This window comes from Pinus tabuliformis, chromosome X (assembly GCF_031772625.1).
Source record: "Pinus tabuliformis cultivar Carrire ecotype Pingquan chromosome X, CPIR1, whole genome shotgun sequence".
NCBI lineage: Eukaryota > Viridiplantae > Streptophyta > Pinopsida > Pinales > Pinaceae > Pinus > Pinus tabuliformis.
The window spans coordinates 551,201,349-551,225,863 of record NC_142308.1 but is presented as its reverse complement, the minus strand read 5'-3'; the positions used below and the strand labels follow the sequence as shown (position 1 = coordinate 551,225,863).

Here is a 24,515-nt window from a genome sequence, read left to right as displayed (position 1 = left end):
GAAATGCAAATGCATTGAGGAAAGTGAAAGAAAATGTGATGTTCCTTTTTCTGGTGTTCCTTATGGCATGGTTAGGATGGGCTTTTAGAGTTGGGGGCAGACAGGTCATAGGTGCAGGTTGGCGTAATCATTGGGGCGAGGGGCTTTTGGAGGGGTTTTGAGGAGTTTTCATGAGATCCGATGGCATTTGCTTGGTATATTCCATCATCTGCACAATTTGCCTTTTGTTCCATTGGGTTCCGACAACTTTCAAAAAATAGAGTTATTAATGGCCCTGACTCAATTAATTACGCTTAAGGTGGCATTTCGGGAGAAATACTTGGCGTAACACCTTAGTGTAATACCTCGTTGGAACTAGAACGAGAAGATCTACAAGATGGGATGGTTAGAAGTGAGTTTTAGTGGCCTGAGGGGGCATGGTGGCCAATTTACCATTTCCCCACATTAAAAAGAATATTTTAATTGAAATAAAAGAGGGAGAAGTGCTCCATGATTAAAATAATAATAAAATAGGAGGTTCTAGAGGGGTCCATTAGATCTATAAAAGAAAAGGAGGAAACCATTGAAGAACATCTTGGATTTGATATTTTCTCGAGTATGAGAGGTTGAGAACCCAATTCTCTACTTCATTGCTAAGTTGCACAAAACGGGGACATAGGTACGAGTTTCCGAAATAGGCACGGGTATGAAACATGACCCCCCCAAATTTTGGAAATGGGGAAACACGATATATATATATATATATATATATATATATATATATATATATAAAAGAATTTAAGACATTTAAGAAATGTTATGTGCAATCATAAAGCATACATGATACATTATAATTTATTACATTTAAAGTTTAAACATTATGATTAAATTTACATCACATTTACTCATGAATGATCACATAATAAAAATAGCAATATCGGAATATCCAAAATCAACCTTTATTATATATCCAAATCTCAAAATCAAACTTTATTATATATATGAGGCTTCAAGTACAATAAAGACTACGACACTGCAAGAACTATAAAGACAAAAGACTAATCCTCATCAAAAATAGAAGCAGAAGCATGCTCAACAGTGGATGGCGGTGCTGAAGAAGATGATGGGCCAATTCCACTTCCAGGCTGGACCTCAATATTCAGGGCAGCAAGTGAGAGATCCAAATCAGGACTTTCTGCATTCACATCCCATTCTTTAGAAGGACCACTGTTTTATTCTGGACCCCTACACGATGCAAGGTGCAGGTTGGAGTGCACATAAACAAGATCCTCTGCCTTCTGTGAACGCAACCTATTGCGCTTCACAGAATGAATAAAACCATAGGTGCTTCAATTCCTTTCTACTGATGAAGATCTTGCCACTTGTGAAAGAACACAAATGGAAAGGTTTTGCAAATGTACACCATTTGCTCCATGACAAATCCACCACCTAACTGGATTCATGGTGCTTCTCTCCTCCAAAGCTGATATATCTGCATAATCATCTAATCCTGCAACAAAACTGGAAAATTCTTCCTTTACCTCCCTGTGTAGATGAGATGGAAATATTCTCATAAGGGCTTTTTTCACCCCATTAGCCACCTCTCTATCCTTATGGGGTGCCTTCCTCTTCCCATTGCTTTGAGCAATAAGCTCCTCATCATAAAATTTGGGGTTCAAGGCATGTGCTAAAGTGTGCAATGGAGTGTTGAAATTGTTCCACCTATCAACAATGATTTTCTTGACTAAATCAACAAAATGATCATCAACAAATAAAAGTTGTGGAGACTCTTGTGAAATGATTTCCATAGTTTTTTCAACCATGGAATCCATGCCATCATATACCTCTCCTAAGAAAGGTTGGTCAGTGTCAGCATTCCGAAGAAGCTCAAATGCAGGGGTTGTGAACTTTAGCAAGAAATCTATCTTGCTCCACCAATCCTCATCAAGGCACAATCTACGCACCATATATCCTTGCTCTGAATATGCTTGTCTCCACTCAACCCAAAGTTGATTCACCACCATAGAAACTAATGCATGCTTAACCTCAACAAGGCGATGCAACATCAGGAAGTTTGAGGCATATCTTATCTCAACAACTTTTAACAACTCCAATTTGGAGTCCTCTGGAAATATTGCCTAATATTGGTGGCGGTTGGTGATGAATTTAACAATCTCTCTTGCTTCCCCCGTGATTTCCTTTAACCATGGAACTTTGTTGTCAATCTCCTTTAAAGATCAGATTCAGATTATGGACAATGCAAGGTGTCCAAAAGATGTGGTCATACCTCCCCTCAATAATTAAACCTGTAGCTTTGCAAACTGGTGCATTATTCGTGATAACTTGCACCACCCTGTTAGGCCCTATTTGTTCAATAGCTTTTATAATAACATCAACAATGAACTGTGCATCTTTTACCTCTCCTGAGCAGTCTTCCGCCTTTATAAACATTGCTCCTTTGGGGGAAGTGGCAATGATATTTATCAATGGTCTGCGCCTTGTATCTGTCCATCCATCTGAGACTATGGTAACCCTAGAGCTACTCCAGGAAGAACGAATTGGTGATAAGATATCCTCCACAAGCTCCTTCTCATTTTTGAGAAGCTGAGTTCTAACTTTCTCATAGTTGGGCCCCTTGTACCCTTGAGGAGCTTTGTTAATTGCCCTTATCATATCTTGCCAGTAAGGAGAGCGAACAACATTGAATGGGATACCACATGCATAAATGCACCTAGCCACTTTGGAATTAGTTTCTTCTCTCGCTTGCACATTCACCAATTTAGCAATTTTGCTATCCTGAACTGAAGGGGATGCCCCTCTGGTATTTTTGGATGTTGGTTGTTCATGTTGTTGAGTGGCACTGGCTCTCCTCTTCCTTGCTTCAACTACAATCCTTGGCTCAATGTTAGATGGAGCTTGAGGAGTAGCTTGACTAAGCTCATCATGCCTTCTCTTAATTCCATCCGCCTCATCTTGCTCTCTTTGATATGCTCTCCTTGCCAATGGGTCTGCGATTTTTGTGCAACCTACAATCTTTTGTCCTCCTCCATCCAAAAGATGTGCCTTCACTCTTGGGTAGGAGCCCTTGTACGAATTACTGCAAAGATTATATCACCATTCCCATGAGCCACCACCTCCACATTTTTTAAGCTTCTGAACATGCCTCCAAAGATGATAATATTCAGCCCTTGGGTTGCCCCTAGGGCTTGAACTTGCAGCTGCACTTTCGTTGGAAGCCATTGTTGCAAAAAAAATTTAAATAAACAAATCTGTAAAGAAAAAACGTTTCTCATATTTTTGGTAGCATAAACCCTCGAAAAATTGAAGATAGTAGGAAAAAACTAAGAAAATGAATGCTTCTTACCCAAATTAATTTTCTGTAGTTGAAGCTACCCCAAAATGCCAGAAAAGACGAGAAATATGGTTGTAGCTGAGCCAAAATCCAAGAATGTCGTAGCCAAAAACTCTGCACTCCAAATCTATTGATGAGATCTCTTTCTCTTGCTGTTGAAATCTCCTTTGCTCATTGTTGAAAACACCCTAGCTGAAACCACTGCTCTCTTCCTCCTCTGCTAAAATCGTCTGTCTCCAAGAGAAATGACTTTCTCAATTGTGTGATGAGAGAATGAGGCAAGAGTCTTTTTTATAACTTGAGAGAGGCATCTAGAAGCATCCAGAAGATATTTTAGTCGCCTAATAAAAAATTAGAAGCGAAAAAAATAAAATAAAAGAAAATGTCAAGTTATAAGTGGAAACTCTGCCTTACGGCCCAGAAACTCGTTTCTGGTCGTACTGGCCATGTTTCCCCAGCGTGAAACGATCCAGTATGGCCAAAAACGAGTTTCCAGGTTGTAAGGTATGAGTTTTCTCGTTTCTGTTTCGTTTTCGGCTGGAAACGGACCCCTGGGCAATGTTTCCTGCAACTTAGCTTCATTGGTAGCCCTAGGACAGAAACCTTTGGGTGATTTAGAGAGATTGGGTGAGCGCCCATCTCCCCTTGTTGAATTCATCCAGAATTCACAGGGGAGCTCAACAGTGGCAGTCTAGTTCAATTTTGGAGGGTCGGTTTTAGCATTGGGGCAGATTAGTTATGGAGACCAGATTATCTATTTCAGCTATTCCAGTTATATCATCATGTACACTCTTTTAGTTATTTATTATAATGAAAGATGAGATTATTTCTACTCATTGTGTTATTGAATTGCATACACTCTATTGGTTATGTTTTACATAACAATTTTCTATTAAATGAATGGTATTTTATGGAAAAATTCTCGGTGAGTTAGATGTTTGAAAAATTAGTCGAAAATCCCGATTGGGATATTACAAAAAACATAGGCCACAATCTGCCTCGACCTTGATTGAAGCAAACTAATGGTTTGATCCATATGCTGGACCAGTTTGAGAAAATATTCTATACGTCCAGTATTATACCACTTGATCTGCAAGGGAACTCCATATTCTAATTGTCAGTTGTGGAGATGATTCCTGGTCTCTCTTCTGAACAACAACCATATGATGTCATCCTATTGTCTTGAGAACACGACCTACTTGGGAACTTGGGACATTCGTCTCCCAAGGCTCATTGAGGCATTTTTTCATTGGGCGTGTTTACCACTGGAGTGGCACTTTATGATTAAATGAAAGACTCCATGCCCAAGGATGATCGAGAGGACACTTGTACCATCAGATATCATCATTCAACAGAGTTTTTTAACTCTACATCTATTTTCTCATCATCTTTCTTGTACCCAGATTCCACACCTTGCGGGGAACTGTAATAAGTGATACTAGTAATGATGAGTTTTGAGTCTATAACAGGCCTAGGATGTTGGGACTCGATCAACAAATGAGTACATTTTGGAGTGTTTTTTTTTATCTTGTTAATTATCCCTTCTTTTTTCGAAGGCAGATAATTTTCTGGGTTTTTTTCACCCACTTTTTTACCTCAAAGCCGGGTGACGGTTTGAAGATTGAGCGCCTAATACATCTTAGTGTCTAGAGTCGATGTATATTACCATACTAGATCACACAAAAAAAATTCGTGGAATTTGGCTAGGTCTAAGTAGGATTTTTTAATAATTAAAAATTTCCCGCAAAATGGGATTTTTTAATTATTTTCTATATAATGATGTAAATAAGTGGCCTTAGGAAATGTATGAGGCGTGTGACTACTCTAAATTCATCTTTAAAGTCCCAACATTATCCTAGGATCCACTTTGAGGGTCAAAAGGCGACTTATAGTCCCTCAAAAGCTGATTTTCCTAGTGACAGTGGTAAAAAATTCAAAAAATTCAAAAAATTCAATAATTGAAAAAATTTCTAAATTTTCCCAAAGTCAAAGAAAGTCAACCAAATGACATGGCAATTCCAAATGAAATTCAAAGATGATGTGGCAATTATGTGGGGCCCACCACATGAAGCCACAACTCAAGTCAAAGTCAAAGGGGCCCACATTGAGATCATGAGAAGTACGTACAAGCAAATGTATGAAGTGACTTTGATTTAATTTAAATCAAATGTTAATTAAAATCTAAATTGAAAAGTTCAAAAAAGAAATTGAGGGGACCCACTTCACCTAATTCCTTTGAGTACGTATAACTCAACAAGGAGATAAATAAGCACATGCCATAAAAGAGATCCACGTTGGCCCAGTCAAAGTGTCAACGCAACAGTTCCTACAACTTGTATGCAGCAATTAGAGGCAGTTTTATGTTGATGATAACACACAGATTTCAGATAACAGCAAATAAGGCTCCACGCAGGCAACCGTCAACAGTCAACGCATGGACAAATTTACACATGTTTGGATGATTGTGGGTGCATGGGACAACGCTGATCTAATGGTAGCTCACAGCAGTTATGTAATTGTTTATGTGGCAGTCTTCAACAGAAAATTGTGGGATATGTTTCCCTTCTTTCCCACATAGCTGCACACTTGTGCCACTTAAACACATATGCTGCCATCCAAGGAAGACTATGTAGGCCATCTACAGGTATGCTTCAGCAGTTTGATTGCCATTTGGAGGGCTCATCTTCATTGGGATCTCAGTCATGTGGCCACTTGGAAACTCAATTTATCATTGGGATTATCTCCATTGCTACACTTGTCATTTCATCTTTCATTGGGATTGGCTCCCATAGTTCTATTTAAATGAGCCTTTGGCTCTCATATTGTATTTTTAGAACGAGCTATTGGGCTTGTGGAGACTCTATTGGATTTTGTATTCATTTTCATAATAAAAAAGACTTTGGGGTACTATTGTGTTGGTGTTCTCTTTCCATTGCTTGAAGTGATGTTATTTCAATCGTTGTGCTTTACATTCTACATGTATGTTGGATTATGCTAGTTATCATTTTGCCACTTGTTTGGATTAACATATGCAAGCTATCTTGTATGGTTTTGGGGTTAGAGAAATACTCTAGGAAGAGGAGCATTAGATTTTTGGTGAAATCTTTAGTCTTCTCCTCCATTGTATAATTTAATCCTTTATGATTGCTGACATTTTTTCCAAGTGTGTAGAGATATTTAGATTTGGTTGAAGGATTTACTTGGGCGTGGGGTAACTCTCCAATAGACGAACTAACTCCCAAGATCAAGAATAGAAGGACCCAATTGGTTTGCCTCAAGGATCTCATCAAATGATTTTGAAAGAGGGAGTTTCCTTTCCTCTAGCCTACTAAGATCACATAAATTTAAATTCAATATTTTTCTTGATCAATATCTTGTGCTTTCAAAGATTTTATTTGCTACCTAGAGCATGGTTTTAACAAGACACTTATGGAGTTCTACTTGCATGTCTTGATCTAGTTCTTGTACACTAATTGTAGATTATCATTTTGACTCTTTCATGTCATCTTTCCACTCATTTTGGATCTGTTTTGCAGCCCCCTTTTGAGCAGATTTACTAATTCAATCCTTGTGGCAGCTTGAGGGAGTTTTCATTTGAGACATTTGTTGATTTGGGGTAGCATCGAATGTGCTCTAGCCATGAAAATTGGTGGAGAGGTTAAAGCACATGAGATCTCCAAGACCCAGAAATGGTTTGGGGAAATTCCACCCGGTTAGAGCCATACTAAAATAATTAATATTTTTAATGGGTTCCTATGTTTAAACTTAGGAAAATAGAAATAGTAATGGGTATTAATATAAAACTGGGTGAGAATGTTTCAAAAGACATGGATCAAGCCAAATCTAATCTTAGCTGTTGATTAGAGATTTAATCTCGGTCGTTGAAGACTCAACAAAAAAAATATAAGAGGAGGCTTGAGGGTCAGTTGGAGATACACCAAGATTGATCAGTCAGTTCGATTTTCTGGAGCGGAGTTTGTTGAGAGAAATTGAACAAGTGATCTGAGTTGCAGCGAGGGGCAATAAGTGCATAGCAGAGATACAAAGATAGTGCCGAAGGACCAGCGCATAAGCAGAGGAGGCTACGCAGAGCCAACAGGAGCCACGCAGAGGGCCAGAGTGACTGCGCAGAGGCTAACAGGGCTTGCGTGGGTGACGCAGAAGGCCAGAGAGCCAGCGCAGAGCAGCAAAAGGCTGACGTAGAGGGCTTCTGAGTGATGCAGAGGCCAGGAGCATTGACATAGAGCTTCAGAGAAACGTTGGAGAGATTTTCGTGGAGCAGACTTGCTAAATATCTGCTTCCGAAGTGAGGTATTACTGCCAGATATATATCTCTGTTGGGTGAGCCAGTTTGGTACCCTAGTTGTACTCAAGAAAGCTGCTTAATAATAAAACCATCAGAACTGCTCCACCGGTTTTCCCAAGTTGGGTTTTTCCTGGGGACGATTGTCCAAAAATAACAATGTCCATTGTGTGTTTGTTTGTTATTTTCAGTTGATGATCTGTAGAGGAGTTGAGACTGCATTTGTGTTTATTTTCAGTATTTATATGGTTAAATAACTTGTTAAGAAATAAACAAGTAGGTGAAATAAACCAGATAATGCAGGAAGAATTTGTAACGTGTTAAACTTAGAAATTTCAACAATATTTAACTAGTTATTTGTAGGACCTTTGGAGAATTTTGAAACGAAAATTCAAGGAGGTTGTGAGTATTTGAAGCATCATTTCTTGAAAGGTCGAGTTCTACTTTCAGGGCAACATCCTTGTCTCACTAGGCTATGGGCTAGAGGAGGCTTAACCTCTCTCCTTAGCACTAAATACAATTCTCTTTGTGGCTGATTTGATTGCTGCAAATTTGTTTATTGCATTTTCAGATTTTGTCAAAGACTCTCGTGTAGTTGTTACTTGAAGAGATCTAGCCCTTGGAAGTGGCATGTTGTTAAAGACTCTTTTGGTTTCTTTGGGAAGTCCTTTCAAAAGACTTTTCTTTTCTCTCTTTGTAACCAATCTCTAATAAAAATATTATTTTTTCTTGTGAGGAGGCTTGGTATTTTTCCTGTGGTATCCTTTCTCCCCATTTAGAGGGAGGATCATTGCTTGTGGGTGGAATAATCTCTTAGTTTAGTTACTCCAATTTTCTTTGTTAATCTTATTCGTGCATGAATAGTTTCTTAACATAACACTCACATCCATTCTCATTTTAGCATACATTTGAGATTGGTTTATATTTGCCATTTCCATTTCTTGAATATTTGTATTGGACTATCTACTATAACACATGCGATTTTTCTTTTGATGCAAGCAAGTCTTTTATTTTTACTGTGCAAGCTTAAACTAGTTTAATTTATCCATCTACTTTGGTTTCACAAGTCGCTTGAGCACATTTCTTTATCATTGTCAATTTATATTATGTGGCATTGTCATTATTGTTGGGTCTTTCTTGTGTCACTCCATTGAAGCAATTTGGCATTGATTTCATTTACTTGCAAAACAACATATTTGGAACTTGTGGAGCCACATTGAGCTCATTGTTTCACTTTCCCTTTCAATTGAAAGATATTGGTATTGTTTATTTGAGCATTGTCTTTTATTTTGAGCACTAATATCAATACTTTTTTGGAAGCAATAGCACTCACTCATGCATTTCATCTAGGCATTTTAGTATAAGAAGGCTTCCAAGCCAGGCCCCAAGTCTCACTAAAATTAACCTCCAAGCATAAGCTTGGTTGATAGAAAGTATAGGGAAAAAGACTTTCTTGGAAAGTTCTTCCATCTGGTACGAAGTAAGGTAAAAGCGTTGTGACCCTGCAGTTATGAAGGTGGCTTGTCCCCTTGTAGGAACGAAGACACATGTTGACTCGTAAGACTTAGGGGATGGGTATCTTAATGACACCTCCGTGCCCTCGCCCCCTCTTTCTTACAGTCACCCCAATTTTTACCCTTTGGTAAGAGCTCAAGAGGAGGACTTCTCATTTAGATTAGACATTTTAGATTAAAAATAACCAAGACTAATTGCATTCAAATCTAGTATAGGTGCATCTCATGCTAATACATCTTATGATTTCACTTGCAATTGTCCATTTTACTTGTCATTATTGAATATTTTATGTTGGCAAGCATTGTTTCATTTTCCTTTTGCAAGTAGAACACTAATTGATTTTCCTTTTGCAAGATATCTCTATATGCTTTGATTTAGGCATTGATTATATTTTAAAAACATTTTATATCTTGTATCGATTATCGTGCTAACATCTTTGTCTCCATTTCAGGATTGCTTTGCTTTCATTTTTTGAAGCATTCTACTTTTGTTTTGAGCAAATATATCTTTCATTCCTGTTGAGCAATTTATCTTAAGGCACTGGTTTTATGGTTTTATTATGTTAATGATTTTTATTGCTCATATCATATTTTGCTCATAATTCTTAAAAGTAATCCACTTTCACTTTAACATCTCTCCTAAAACCTCACATTTATTTTATCTTAGTTTTCCATATTAGAGACGACTCGCTATAGCTTAGGAGATAGCTTAAACGGAGAGGGAGGGGATTTAGTGTGACAGCCCCTTCTCTTAGTTCCTTGCCACCAACTACACCTTGTGGGTTTGAAGACTTTTCTCATTGACTTGTAGGTAGGTGTAGGCGGCAGGGTTACCAGGGCGCAAGGGCCCCTGAAACATTGGGTTACCTAGAGAGGCTTACCCAAATTTTGACTACTTTGACATTGAAAAATGATGATCATATTCTTAGAATATGAACCTTAAAGACCTACTATGACCATGCTTAAACATGAAACTCTCAATGGCGACCCATCTTGGAGACTTAAACCAGTGGAACATTTTGAAAACATTACCAATATATGGGAGCCAACAATGCCTTATACAAACTTAGCTCTATCTTCCTATTTTATCTTGATGCTTACCTCCAAAGTCTTCTTCTGCTGTAACACTTATTCATTATCAGGTTTCTGTGCTGTTTTGAGCTGTTTTTGAATTTAGAGGATTTGGGCCTCTGCAGCCTTACAACATACTTTTCTTTTTCCACTTTTTCTTATAGCTGATACTGATTCTCTGCATGTCTCAGTCTCTTCTTCATAGCCACACCCCACTATAACAATTCTATATTTCTTGCAGCTTGGGTGACAGTGATGAATGGTAACCTAGAGGATTGTATTTAGTTGTGATTAGTGTATGGAGTTGGATGGGCCAGTTCTTCTGACTTTACAATAGATTACCCATGCTTGTCAATGGAAAGTGGATAACACAGTAAAATATAGTTTATTGTTCACTGTTCATAGGTTTGTGTTGTGTGTGTGTGTTAATAAACAATCAGATATGCTGTGTTCAGTATGTTAGAATAGTTTCTATGACTTAAGAATCTCCTCTCTAGTTATATTACTAGTATTTTTGGTTTTCCTATTTTATATTCTATGCAGACAAGGACGGTGTATGTAAGCATACACAGAGAGTGGCTATTTACAAAAATCGATTTCTTTTTTAAATTATGCTTTTGCAGATGGCATTCCTGCACTTGGTATTTCTCCTTTAGCTTCAGGGTGGTCAACTTACAAACGAAATGTGAGAACACTGTCCAAGTTTCTAAATGTTTTCTTGGCAAAGCTATCTTATGGGAAAATTAAAATAGGACTGTTTCATGTTTTTCCACAAGTACTTCCAGGCCTATTTTTGTCTTTTTTTTCTTATGGAGTCATATATACAACTACTCTCCTCCTTTGGATGATTTCTTCTTCCTGTTCATTTTAAATGGTAGTTTTGTTGCTCAGAGAAGTGTGCAGATGTGAGAATTTGCACTGTATAGAGCATGTGGAGGTATTACCTTCTTCAGAGAATTGTTGATGCTCACTGGTATAAAATTTTATCGCTTTAAAAGTGCCATTCATGTCTAAGAGTGAAGTAATGACAAAAAGTTTTTTGGTTAAAGCAACAAGATAGTTATAACAATAAACAGCTCAATGTCCTCTACTATGCAGGTCCAGGAAAACGGAAACCTATCAAATAAAGAAATTCTACTTAAAATGTATAGTACATCAAATCAGAAAAAAGCTTCTCCATTCTATGTTAGCATATAGTGTTGACAGTAAAATAGCTGAGAGCTTGAGATTTCAATTTTGGAAATTATCATCAGAAGATGTAGGCTTCCATTCATATTTCAAAGAAATCAATTTTCGTGAGGATGTATGACATATTCAAATCAGCAAAGGTTATGCTCAAAGCTTCTCCAATCTATGTCAGCTGATAACATACAGTAGCTAGGAACAAAGTATTCATAATTCCTAGTACTGTATAACTGTCCTCAATCTCTTACTTCTCTAAACATAGATCAGTTATTCTAGATCATCGAACTATGGCCGGTGCTTTCATATGCTGAGTCATGTAGGGATAGCATTTTTGAGGTCCAGATTGAGAGAGAAATGTGTTACTATCTGTGTTTTTGAAAATGATCCGAGTCAACTCAACTGAGTTGATCAGTGACTGGATTGACTCAGCCTATTGCTTGGCTCGGAGGGCTGGTTTGGTACTGAACCGGTCTAGTCAATGCTTGACATATTCAAAACATAGAAGGTTATGCTCAAAGCTTCTCCAATCTATGTCAGCTGATGGTGTCGATAGTACAGTAGCTAGGAACAAAGTGCGCATAACTCCTAGTACTGCATAACTGTCCTAATCTCTTACATCTCTAACCATAGATAAGTTAGAATCATCAAAGTAGAGCAGGTGCTTTCATCTACTGAGTCATGTAGGGAGGGCAGTTTTGAGGTTCAGATTGAGAGAGAAATGGGTTACTAGCTGTATTTTGAAAAGCAGCCCGAGTCAACTCAATTGAGTTGACCAGTTACCATATTGACTCGGTTTATTGCTTGGCTTGGAGGGCCAGTTTGGTACTGAACCGGCCAAGTCAAAGCATGACTCAGCTAGTTTGGTACCAAACTGACCCTACTTGGTCAAGTAGGTATTGGACCCCATCAACATGCAAAATTTGGTTTTTATTTAAAAGAGTTTGACCAAACACATTGGTAATTAATGGTAATGTTAAATTCTTAAATATTTGTCTTTTTATTTAAATTTTTGACATTACCATTAATTGTTTTAGGATGTTTGAGAGTGGTTCAAACTTCAAAAAAATTCATTTGGAGAAAGTAGAATTTCAGTACCGCAAAGTGTTTGCAGTCTTAGAATAACATTCGTGCCTAGGTTGGACCCTCTGAGCTCGTGAGCAAGTCCTATGACTACATCTATTTGTTGCAGACTGCAGTGCCCTCATGTGACCCTAACTACACCTAGGTTCGAGTCATTAGCCAGCAAGCTCAAGCCTCAAACTGCACACAACACAAACCTCTCTCCAAACCCTGCCTCACTATCTTCATCTGCTCCTCTTGAACCGTGTTGGTCCACACCTTTCTTCGCTCCAAACCCTTGCATGACCTTGACTCTCAAGCCGTGTCAATTCACACCATGCTTGGTTCCAAAATTTTTATGCTCTTCGAGTTATGTCAGTCCGCACCTTGCTCGGCTCCAAACCCTCACACGACCCTAACTACTCCCATGACTACAGAGTACTCTAGCTCCCGTTTAATGTTTTTAGAGTAGCCTGAGTGGTGAGTAGATCTACTCTCTCCCCTGTGCAGGTTGTCTCCCCTAAGCTTGTGAGTAGGTCCCGTGATTGCATCTAGCACCATGGATTTCACTCAAGGTTAATTTATTAGGAGTTAAGCTGAGAAATTCATGGTGTTACGCTGGGATTTGGGTGCAGCGGATCTTGCTTTCTTTTACCAACCTGATATTGTTGGTGGTTTTTTCGGTTGGAGAAGGAATAAAAAAAATATATTTGGAGCATGTTGTCCCTCAGATTGTACATGCATTACGACAATGACTCAGGTCGGGGGTTGTCACTCTGATCCCTGACTTCTCCTTTCTAGTTTTCTCCCAACAACAGGCTATGGGGGGTAGTACCTATGGAAATGTGAAGATGAAGGACAAGTTGGCAACCAACAAGTTCGGGAGACACAATTGAATGGCTTAGCTATTTGGTTAATTTTAGCAAGACTTAAAGATTAGATTAGATTTGAATGTGAGACTAGTGCCTTATGGAGTCAACTTCTTGCTTATTACCAATTAAATGCCAAGTAACCAGATGAACAATCGTTGCTTGGATGCTTCACTAACCTAGATGAAATGCAAATCCTACAAGCTAGGTGAAATGCAAAATCTTGGTTGATTTTAAGTTAGATGCCTATTCTAAATGTAACCTTCCTCTTAACTGTTTTGGAACTAGTCTCTAGAGTAGGTTGTGGGATGGAAGCCAACAGGAAGCAAGCAGAGGCTTGATTAATGATACCTCCCCTTGTGTTCCAACCACCTGGTGGCTCCGGCACTGCAGAAACTGTGGCTCTGATGACTGCAAGGCCATATTGTTAACCACTAAAAAGTTTTCTGGACTCCTCAAGCTAGATGAGAAAGATGGTCCTATCTCTCTCTGAATCAAGCTTATGCTTGGAGGTAAATTAGTGCAATGTAATCCTAGAATATAAATGCAAGATGTAAGATGACTTTTGAAATGATGAAGTACTTAATCAATATGTAATGACGATCTTCACTAAAAGAAAGAATGCTCAATGAAACAAGATAGAAAGCGCTAAGATGTTGTCAAGATCAAGACATTTGCTCATGAAATAATAAGTCCAATTAGATAATGACCAATGACAATAGAGTGCCAATGTGCCAATTAGATACACAAGATAGAGAGCTTAAACATTATTAGCAATTCTTCCAAATTACCACAAGAATATTTCTTATCACAATTATGATTATCAATTGACTTGAGTAGCAAGGGTGTAAGGAACAAATGCCAAGTGAATTGAGATGACTGTCAACAATTTTTGACACCACTGCAATGTTTATATCAGACCTTATGCAGCATATATCAGACCTGTGATTTTTATGACAACCCTCAAGAAGTGATAAGATATGCAAATAAGTACAAGCCCAACCAATGCCAATGATTGCCCAATGATGAAAAATGTTTGCAATTCAATTATTATGTCACTGGTATTTTATTTTAGATGGTTGTAGCAAACATCAGATCTGAAAATTACCCAACAATCCACAAAAAATCACTTCTCTGCACTCAAATTCAACTTTAGGTTGATTATAAATGCTTTAGGTGATTTATTGATGAACTTAGGCTTATAAAAAGTGTGTTTAGGCCTTAATTACAGTGCTGTCATAAATTACTTCAGAATTCTATTTTCGTACAAAAGTGAAAGAAGAAGGTTAGAGAGAAAACCAAGAGGCCTTGGGGCCTTGTAGATGGTTAGGAAGACTTCCAATGAAGGTGACCACCTGAAAACACAATGTTAACCCCAAAATCACCGCAAAATAAATTGTTAGAGATAAAATGGCAATCCCTTGAAGAAACCCTTGTTTGCAATGAGATCTAGCCCTTGTAGGGCTTACAACGTTCTGAATGCTTGCCAAAAAGGCCCCAAACATTAGCTTTTTAGGTTGGGTAAGGGCTAGGGCCTTTAGAAAATGGGTTTCTTCCCTGATTTGAAAATAAGCAACTTGCAAAAATATCCTGAAAACCCTAGACGTCTAGGGCTTCTGAGATCTCCAATGCCAATTTCTTCCTCAATCTTAAAACAAATATAGAATAGAAACCCAAATACCCAAAAAAGAAAAAAATTCAATTTTAAAACCCCAAAACCCCAAATACCGTACAAAAATTAAAATGGGTTAGGATTTAAAATACAAGGGTTAGAAAAATAATTTACAAAAAAATATTCTACAAAAATATATTTACAAATATACAAATGTACAATGCTTGAGAGAATTTTGAAGAGTAAATTTTTTATGATAATGACAATAGCTTGATGTATTTTGAAAAATAGGTGTTAACCACAACCTTAGCGAAGTAAGAAACCCACATAAAATTCTTGGTGCCCAAACAAAGTCAGCCTTTGCCCACAGTCTGTGAACTTGGAGCCCAAGGGCTGGGGAACCTGCAAAATCTATATATTTCTTAAGAGAAAATTGTTAGCTCATACAATGAATTAGATCACCTAAGATAAGCCCAAAACTTACCAATAGAATGTTCCTATCATCTACAAATGAAATAACAATTATATGATATTGAAGCACAATATAGGAAAGCACATACCCAACACGTACCACAGATCAATGAAACAAAGACACCATGAATTGAACCCCAAAGTCTTTTATTATAGATTTCAAATGTTCCCAGCAGAACAGTGGCTTCACACCAGCGTTACAAAATTACATTTAGACCAAAGTCACTATCATTGTGAAGAATAGAAGCAAAATGCCTTCTATTTATATAGAAATCCCTCCAAGTGGAAAATAACGGCTAGTTGGCTTGATCATTGTCAAAATAATCTCGACCGTTGATAAATCCTTGATCAACTTTTAATCTTTGCTGTAAAAAATATTTATTTTTGAGGAATTTTCGAACTTTTCATAAAATCCACTTTTTATTAGTTCAAAAATAATTATTTTGAACTAATTTCCTCAAAAATTTGACTTTGACTTAACCACCAAGGTCCAAGGGTCCAAATTTTCTTGAAATTTCTAATATTCCCTTGGTGGGGGACCTCCAAAAATTAACTTCTTTTAGATCCACGAATTTTTCCACTTGGAGAAATTAATCTCTAACATTTAATTTTGACTCTAAATTAATTAATTTTCTAGCTTAGTATTTAAGTTTACTTTTGCCAGAAAAATTAATTAATTGATAGAGGAGAGAATTAATTATTTTCCACCCTCAAATATTTTAGCCATGGTGTCTAAGTATGAGGGGCTATGCATTAAATTTTTTTTACATCAGATATTACAATATTCAACCCTTAAAGGGGGAATACTTGTTCGTTATAGACCTTCATAATATTTACCCAATTCTGTGACACAATATGATCTAGTAGACCGAGAGATTTGTAATAAAATAATTTAGCCAAAGAACTCAAATTATTTCCAAATCACTTTTACAATAGACTCGACTAAAACGCTAGGACTCACCTAAGACCTTGTTGATAAATTACACTCTAACTTTGGGGTTGAGGCTGGAGGGAAAAACTTTGCTGATCATCCATTTTTAGAAGCACAGATAATCAGTGAGACGAAAAACCTCCTAGGATGAAACTCTTTGCCAAAATCATAGGCTTACCTAGGTTGTTACGTAATTTGCATTACAAATTTGCAGAATGGGTTTACAATGACATAATAAGCTGCTGGTTTATAATTCTAATCTTTTAAAAAAATTGGCACAACTGCTTCCTTGGAACTGTGACAAAATGTGTGCAACATCTGGCTCCATATGGGGACACGTTGCTTCCATGAAGTGATGTGAGAATCCAGAATCCTATATCTTAGAAAACAAAATTCCATCAAATAGATAGCCATTCAAAATCGAAATCATCACACATACATATAATATCTACTGTAATAGAAAAAATTTACTCCAACAAATTGAAATATAAAGATACGAAACATAAGTGCATAACAAGAAAACTAACTAATGACATAAATAAAAAGAGTAGGGTTAGAGATAATATACAAAAGATGCCCTATGGTATCAGATGTCTTCAACATAGTGCATACTGAGCATCTGCAGACTTTCTGGCAAGTTTGTGGGTTGTTTTTCGGATGTTACACGCTGAATTCTGAAGATCTTGGGACTTTGAATTATGCGTATATCAGGTTGCTCTCGGCCATCAGATGCATCAAACCTCTTCCTTCTTCTTTTCCGCTTTTTTTCCTTGTAGGTTGCGATGTTGATGTTGATGCGATTGGTGTGCAACTTTCGATATAATTTGGACAACATTCATACGGAAATTTTGGAACGTCCAAGACTTTTGTGACTTGCTCTTCTTTATTTTCATGAACCTGCTCTGTTATGACTGGTGGATCAACCTTGCAAGCATCAACTTGATTCTCATCAATTTCTTTCCTGCTTGGATCATTTTCATTTAACCATTTCTCAATGGAATCAATGACTTCTTGATAATAAGATGAAGGTTGCTTCAGTGAGCTGGGAGGCTTGTGCTCTGGATCCTTTGGTCTTGGCTGGAGTTCCTGAACCTGTGATTTTTCCATTATCTGCAGCTTATTTTGAAGAATGATCTGTTTGCTTCTTATTGTATTCATTTGATTAGAATGCTCATCTTTCATAACATTGGTTTCTCTGGCATGATTTTCCTCCATGGTATCCATCATATTCTAAAAGGTGATCGTTTGATTATACTGCGTAACTTCCATAACCTGTAACCTGTTTTGAAGATCCATCTGATTGGCTTGCATGTCCTTTATCATTTTATCATGATTTACTTGAATAGAACTCATTTTTTCCTTGTGATTTGCTTCCATAGTGATCAAATAGTTTTGCATGGTGGTCATTTGATTGGAGTGATTAACTTTCATGATTTCTAGCTTCTCATCACACTTTTCTTCTATGGCCAATAATTTGGTATACATGGTTCTCATATCCTTGGCGTGATCTGTGATTAATCTTTCTTGATTAAGTTCCATGGTTTTCATCAACTGTGCTTGACTACATTGCGTGTCTCTAACCATTGGATTCAATTCCTTGATAAGATGCTTATCATTTTCTTTTTCATCATCAATATTAATTTGATACTTCGTTTCTGTCTTTCCACTATCGAGGATTCTTCTTGCAATGACACAAGTGGATTTATCATGAAAATGATCACAAGGTCTGCAATATGGCAAAGATCGACGTGGCACATTCTCTTGACACCTTTCTACAATACTTGGGTCCTTCACAGGATCACTTTATTTTTTCTTTATAGTACTAGAGGCACACGGTGAGACCCTTTGATCTCCATATTTATCTTCAAAAGCATCAATAATATCTTTCAGAGAGTCAAACGAATTGTCAGGAAATCATAAAACCAATCCTTATCATCACCCTCCAAGGAAAAGGACAAAGAGTCGCATTTTGACATCTTCATGATTATAGAGTGTAGAGCCACAAATTATTGCCATAAGACGAGTAAACTTGTTGAGATGATTTTTAGCAGTGATTTCATTATTACTCGTAAAAGAAGGCAATTTATTAATGGTCCTTTCCGGCATATCATGAAGAATGTTAGTAAAATGCAAAGGAGCAAACAAGTCATTCATGATCAATGTGGCATTCTTCTTGCAACGACACAAGTGGATTCATCATGAAAATGATCACAAGGTCTGCAATATGGCAAAGATCAATGTGGCACATTCTCTTGACACCTTTCTACAATACTTGGATCCTTCACAGGATTACTTTATTTTTTCTTTATAGTACTAGAGGCACAAGGTGAGACCCTTTGATCTCCATATTTATCTTCAAAAGCATCAATAATATCTTTTAGAGAGTCAAACGAATTGTCAGGAAATCATAAAACCAATCCTTAGCATCACCCTCCAAGGAAAGGACAAAGAGTCGCATTTTGACATCTTCATGATTATAGAGTGCAGAGTCACAAATTATTGCCATAAGACGAGTAAACTTCCTGAGATGATTTTTAGTGATTGCATTATTACTCGTAAAAGAAGGCAATTTATTAATGGTACTTTTTGGCATATCATGATGAATGTTAGTGAAATGCAAATGAGCGAACAAGTCATTCATGATGACTTGCTTAAGGGGAGAATGAGCTAAAGGATGTCAGAGAGAGAGATCCTTGTTCAAGATAAGCAAGATGTCTACAAGAAGGGAGCTTCTAGTAGAAATTCTTGCAAGAGATGAAAGAAGTGGAGTCGTCACTTGAACATGAATCTAGCTCTAAAATCCAAAAGGAAAAAACCGAAAAGTTAATCAGGGAGAAGCAGATGGAGATCAAGGAGAGCTTCCTATCTAAGAAAAATGAATGCTTATTAGAAGGTAATTTGTTCAACCGAGCTTTGAGAGTGGGGTTAAGCAAGCTACCAAGATTACTTCTAGTATAATCTTTTGTGAATGGATGAATCAGTGGAGTCGCCACCGAAACAGGAAACCAACCGAAATGTCTAGGTGCTAAAGGTGCAGATAGAAAAGATGAAAATATTAGTGAGAGGAGAAAACATAAGGTGATAGAATGTCATTAAAGCGCTGAGAACAAGGTAAACTTGTCCCTGACAACAACACCAAAAGATGTTTTGGTGTTGCTGGCAAAATGAAAAGATCAAAGATGAAGGATGAAGATGAAAGATTGAAAAATTTGTCGTGAGGACCAAGGACAAAAAAAATCTATCACTGGCAACGGTGCCAAAAAATGTTACTCAGATTATACAGGCACTGGGACAACGAATCAGGTCGGGGGCTGTCACTCTGATCCCTGACCTCTCCTTTCTAGCTGTCTCCCAACAACAGGCTATGGGGGGTAGTTCCTATGGAAATGTGAAAATGAAGGACAAGTTGGCAACCAACGAGTCTAGGGACATGATTGAATGGCCTAGCTACTTGGTTAATTTTAGCAAGACTTAAAGATTATATTAGATTTGAATGTGAGACCAGTGCCTTATGGAGTCAACTTCTTGCTTATTACCAATTAAATGCCAAGTAATCGGATGAACAATTGCTGCTTGGATGCTTCACTAACCTAGATGAAATGCAAATCCTACAACTTAGGTGAAATCCAAAGTCTTGGTTGATTTTAAGTTAGATGCCTATTCTAAATGTAACCTTCCTCTCAACTGTTTTGGAATTAGTCTCTAGAGTAGGTTGTGGAATGGAAGCCAATGGGAAGCAAGCAAAGGCTTCGTTACCCACCATTTTGTGGGTGATATCCCTAGGAGAATTTTTTTCACCAAGATGGTCCTCAATTGACAACCAACAACCCCTTGTAGCCACCAACTAGCTCGTTGTGCCATTTCTCTGTCACCTGAGCCAACCATGTGGTCCTTCACCCATCTGTCATGATCGTATGTTTGAAGGTGGGCCTCTCGAACCTAAAGGTATGCCTTGTCCTTTGGTAATTGAGTATTGTAGTTTGCTTGTCATGGATACTTCTGGGCATAGATTAACAATGTTCCACCAAGGTTCCGGGACGAGAGGGCGAGGGAGCGAGGATACACAGGGGCGGCCTATGCAAAAGCTCCCCACCAATTTTTAGGAAACGTGGGGGGACGTCAGGGGCTTAAAAACTTATAAATATAAAATATAATTTATAAATTGAGCCCACTATGACAATTAGGTTTGAATTGAAACGCTGCAAAGCATGATCATTGATATGAATATCATTATCTAATATCATATAAATTTAAAATTCTAAGTTATAATCATACATCATACCTTATGATTAAAGTTTAAACCATATTGATGTTCCACTTCCTACTATGAACATTGAACACTGAACAGTGAATATTGACATAAAATTATAAAAGTCAAGTCTGATAGATCATACATCAAGAGTCAAAATTTTATAGAATTATAAAAGACTAAAGTCAAGTCTGATACATCAAGAGTCAAAATTTTATAGAGTCAGAATAACATAAGAACATCAACATATCAAAAGATAAACGAGCATAATTTTGCTCAAGCCTCAAGGTAATGCCCCGCTAGTCTTTGCATCCAGCTGCTGCATGAATAAATCAGGATCAACCATATCACCATCTGAATCTGAATCACTAGCATTCTCAAACATGCTAAGTGGCACACCAACCAACCCCATCTGTCTCTCATCAAGTCTCTCCTCCATATCTACCTGTGCATCATCCTTTGGATCAACATCCCATCGTGTTGCTGGTCCCTTCAAATACTCAGGTGTCTTCCTATGCTCAAGACGTAGGGCATTGTGCACAACGACTAACTTCTCCGCTCTTTGAGAGGTAAGCTTGTTCCTCTTGATAGAGTGGATGAAGCTATATGTGGACCAATTCCTCTCCACTGCAGAGGAACTAGGAATGTCTTGTGAATGGAGTGAGGGGCTAGGGCGAACAATGAATTAAATTTATTAAAAATTGAAACCCTAAAGTATTAAAACTAATGTTAAATTTTAGTTATAAAAAAAAGTTTATTTAAAAAAAATCAGGCCCCTTGACGCCCCCCCGAGCCCCCTCGACCCCCCATCCCTCATGACCCCTCACGACCCGCTTTTCGGAAACGACCCCTCAGCACAAGGAAACGACCCCCTAGCACGTCCCCCTGTGTACCCTCTTTTTTGGGAGCGTGGGGAAACGACTCCTTCTCGTCCCCAAGTCCCTGGAGCGCGGGGGAGCTAGGAAACTAGACCCCTAGGGGGGGTGAGTCCCCGTGGAACACTGTAGATTAATGGGGGTATTCGACGGAAAGAGTGGGCTAGGTCTGTGCTCTTGTCCCCTAGACCTCTTTTGGATGTTAACCCTGGACCCTAGTCCCGTGGGATCTCTTTTACTGACCTTTGGGCTTTAAGGATGGTACTTCATGGGAAACCCTGATTTTGGTTGTGTGGTCTCTCCATCATCCACATATATCGCTTCCCTTCCGTGTTGAAGAATCTAGGGCATTCAGAATTAGAGAGGTATAGGGGTATCCACTGCTATACCTTACACATCATGCTCTTATCCCTTGAGCCTTGAGTAGTTAATAAAAAAAAAATCATAAAAGGCAAAAGGCATATAAAGAAGGGTGGAAAAATCAAGGCCGAGGCACCTCATGTACCACGATTGCTCCCTCGTATACATTATATACTCAAGTGTGGGCTTTCCTTTTTGCTAGCTACCTTAGTACCCCGACATCTGGCCCAAGGCTGTCCCTTTTCATTCCCTACTCCATTCATTACTTTATCACATGCCACCACCTTTGAAGGATGTACCTTGGACATACTATCCCCTTTAAAGGTAGAAACCACCTAATATGATATTTGGTTAACCCATTTGGATCTTGGAGACATTAGCACATGCCAAAACCCACTATAAAAGGGCATGCCATTATGAAGTGCCCACCTATTGTCCATGGTTTGTAAGCTCTTTAACTCGATTTCCTTTGATAACTTGTTGTACTGGAAGGCTAGGGGACGAATTGATCTTATGCAGTATTGCAGATGGTTTCCATTTTGGGTTTGGTCTCCCTATACAGGGTCCTAACCCTCCAGAGGGCTATATCGACACATGTAGAGTGTGTGTTGAGAGCTATGGGCTTCCGCAGCAGTTGACAACACTCCATGGATCCCCAAAGATGTTCAAGGGTTGCTCGAGATTCACCTATTAGACGAGGAAGATGCACTTGGCTCACCATGACCAGCTGACCCCACAGTTGTACCATGCACTTGGTAGATGATCTAGGACTTGTATGCTGATGTGGCATCACTTACACCATCATTTGAGCCCTTACAAATTGTAGTATATATAACTTGCAAATATATAAAAATGGAAAATATGCCCAAGAATTATCAAGATTGATCCAAGAATATAAAATGGAACTGTTTCTCTTTATTAAAATCAACCCTTGAAGTAGAGCAACACCATACAATCACTATTTAAGGAAGGAGAACACTCCACAAGCCATATGCTTATCAATACAATAATTCTTCACATCCCTCAATGAAAATTCTCTAGCTTCTATATAAGATTCATATATACAATACCATGGGTCTCTCAGTACCATATATTTATTACAATGGGCTTATCAAATTATTCCCTAACTACTTGTGGTTCTTTACATAATGTGGGTTAACCACTTTATTTATTAAATATGGCTCATCATATTATTACATTATTCCTTAATTACTTGTGGTCCCTTGCATAATGCGGGTTAACTATTTTATTTATAAACTATGACCCATTTAGTTATCATCCTTAATCATTACATCATATTATTCCCTTGGGTACCTCCCTCTGTACCCCATATTATCCCCCTAGGTATACTACAATGCTTGTTAATACAATATTCCTTAACATCTCTCAATGGAAAGTCTCTAGCCTTTATATAGGGTTCATACATACAATACCATGGGTCTCTCAATACCATACATCCATTACAATGGGCTTATCAAATTATTCCCTAACTACTTGTGGTCCCTTACACAATGTGGGTTAACCACTTAATTTATTAAAGATGCCTCATCATATTATTACATTATTCCCTTGGGTACCTCCCTCTGTACCCCATAATATCCCCCCTAGGTATACTACACTCCACCCCCCTTAAACATGTTTCGTCCCTGAAACATGAGAAGAACACAAAAAATAAGATCTACTCAAAAGAGTAATCCACTGGTACCATGCACGTGCATCTAGCCATCCCAGAGAGGTTGAACACTCTATTTTGCTGGTCCCTCGCTCGCTTGAGATGGAAGCTTGAGATGAAAGTTGTTTCTGGTGGTTCCTCTGCGTCGATGTGCTGTGCGTGGCTTGTCACACCTCTCTGTGTGTCGCCCAGGGGTTGTTGTCCTTGTTGCGAATTCTTTGCTCCCTTGCTTGTTGTTGTCTGGTTGGGTGGTGATATGTTGAAGTTTTAACTGATGGTGTATATTTCTTCAATTCGCCACCTGATGGAGCCTGAGTGATATCTGGTACCTATTGTGGTGCCTGTGGTTGTTGCTTGTCTTCCATTATTACTTCCACCACAGACTCCTCATCTAATGTGTTAGTACCTGCAACGTTTTCTGCTTGGGCCTCCTTGGGCTCTACTTGTTTATTGATGAAAATATCCTGTAATGTAATTTTCTTCTTTTTATACCAGAGTTTCAGGAATTTCTTTTGTACATTAATATTGATAGTACCAACAAATTCCATCCAAGGGTATCTTAAAACAACATCCACATCAACCATATCTGAAACATAAAAATCAGAATGCAACACATACTTATCCATAGAAATCTTCAAATCTTTATAAATTTGAACATCTTCATTATCAACCTGTGTGTTTTCAATATGTTTTGCTGGAACTTGTAATTTTTTAGCCAAATTAACATTGATAAAATTATGCTTGCAACTAGGATTGATAGACACAATGATCTTCTCTTTTTGAATACTTCCATGAACCTGTAATATGGAAATATTAGTAGAAAATGAGCCTTTATGGCTCTTATTGTCCTTGTTTCCAACACGTGACCACTTGTTCAAAAGGACCTGTTCAACCTCTTCATCGGGAAGTGCCCCGATATGTTCATGGTTAAGTGATTTCCACCATATGGCAGCCTCATCCTTGAAATCATTCCATGGTCCATAACACCAAGTTATTGGGCATTGTAACTTCTT

The 24,515-nt window shown here is 38.0% G+C and overlaps 1 protein-coding gene across 4 annotated transcripts in view; it reads left to right on the top strand.

The window, feature by feature from the left end:
* Positions 1–24,515, top strand: part of LOC149141185 (Amino acid kinase family protein) — a 389,974-nt gene that overhangs the window by 171,353 nt on the left and 194,106 nt on the right. For 3 of the 4 annotated variants that reach the window (XM_089448274.1, XM_089448272.1, XM_089448273.1), the window contains exon 5: positions 10,843–10,904. The exons of the other annotated variant lie outside the window; for it this stretch is intronic. In XM_089448274.1, the coding sequence (XP_089304400.1) occupies positions 10,843–10,904 (62 nt within the window). The remainder of the gene's footprint in view (positions 1–10,842; positions 10,905–24,515) is intronic. 4 annotated transcript variants of the gene reach the window in all.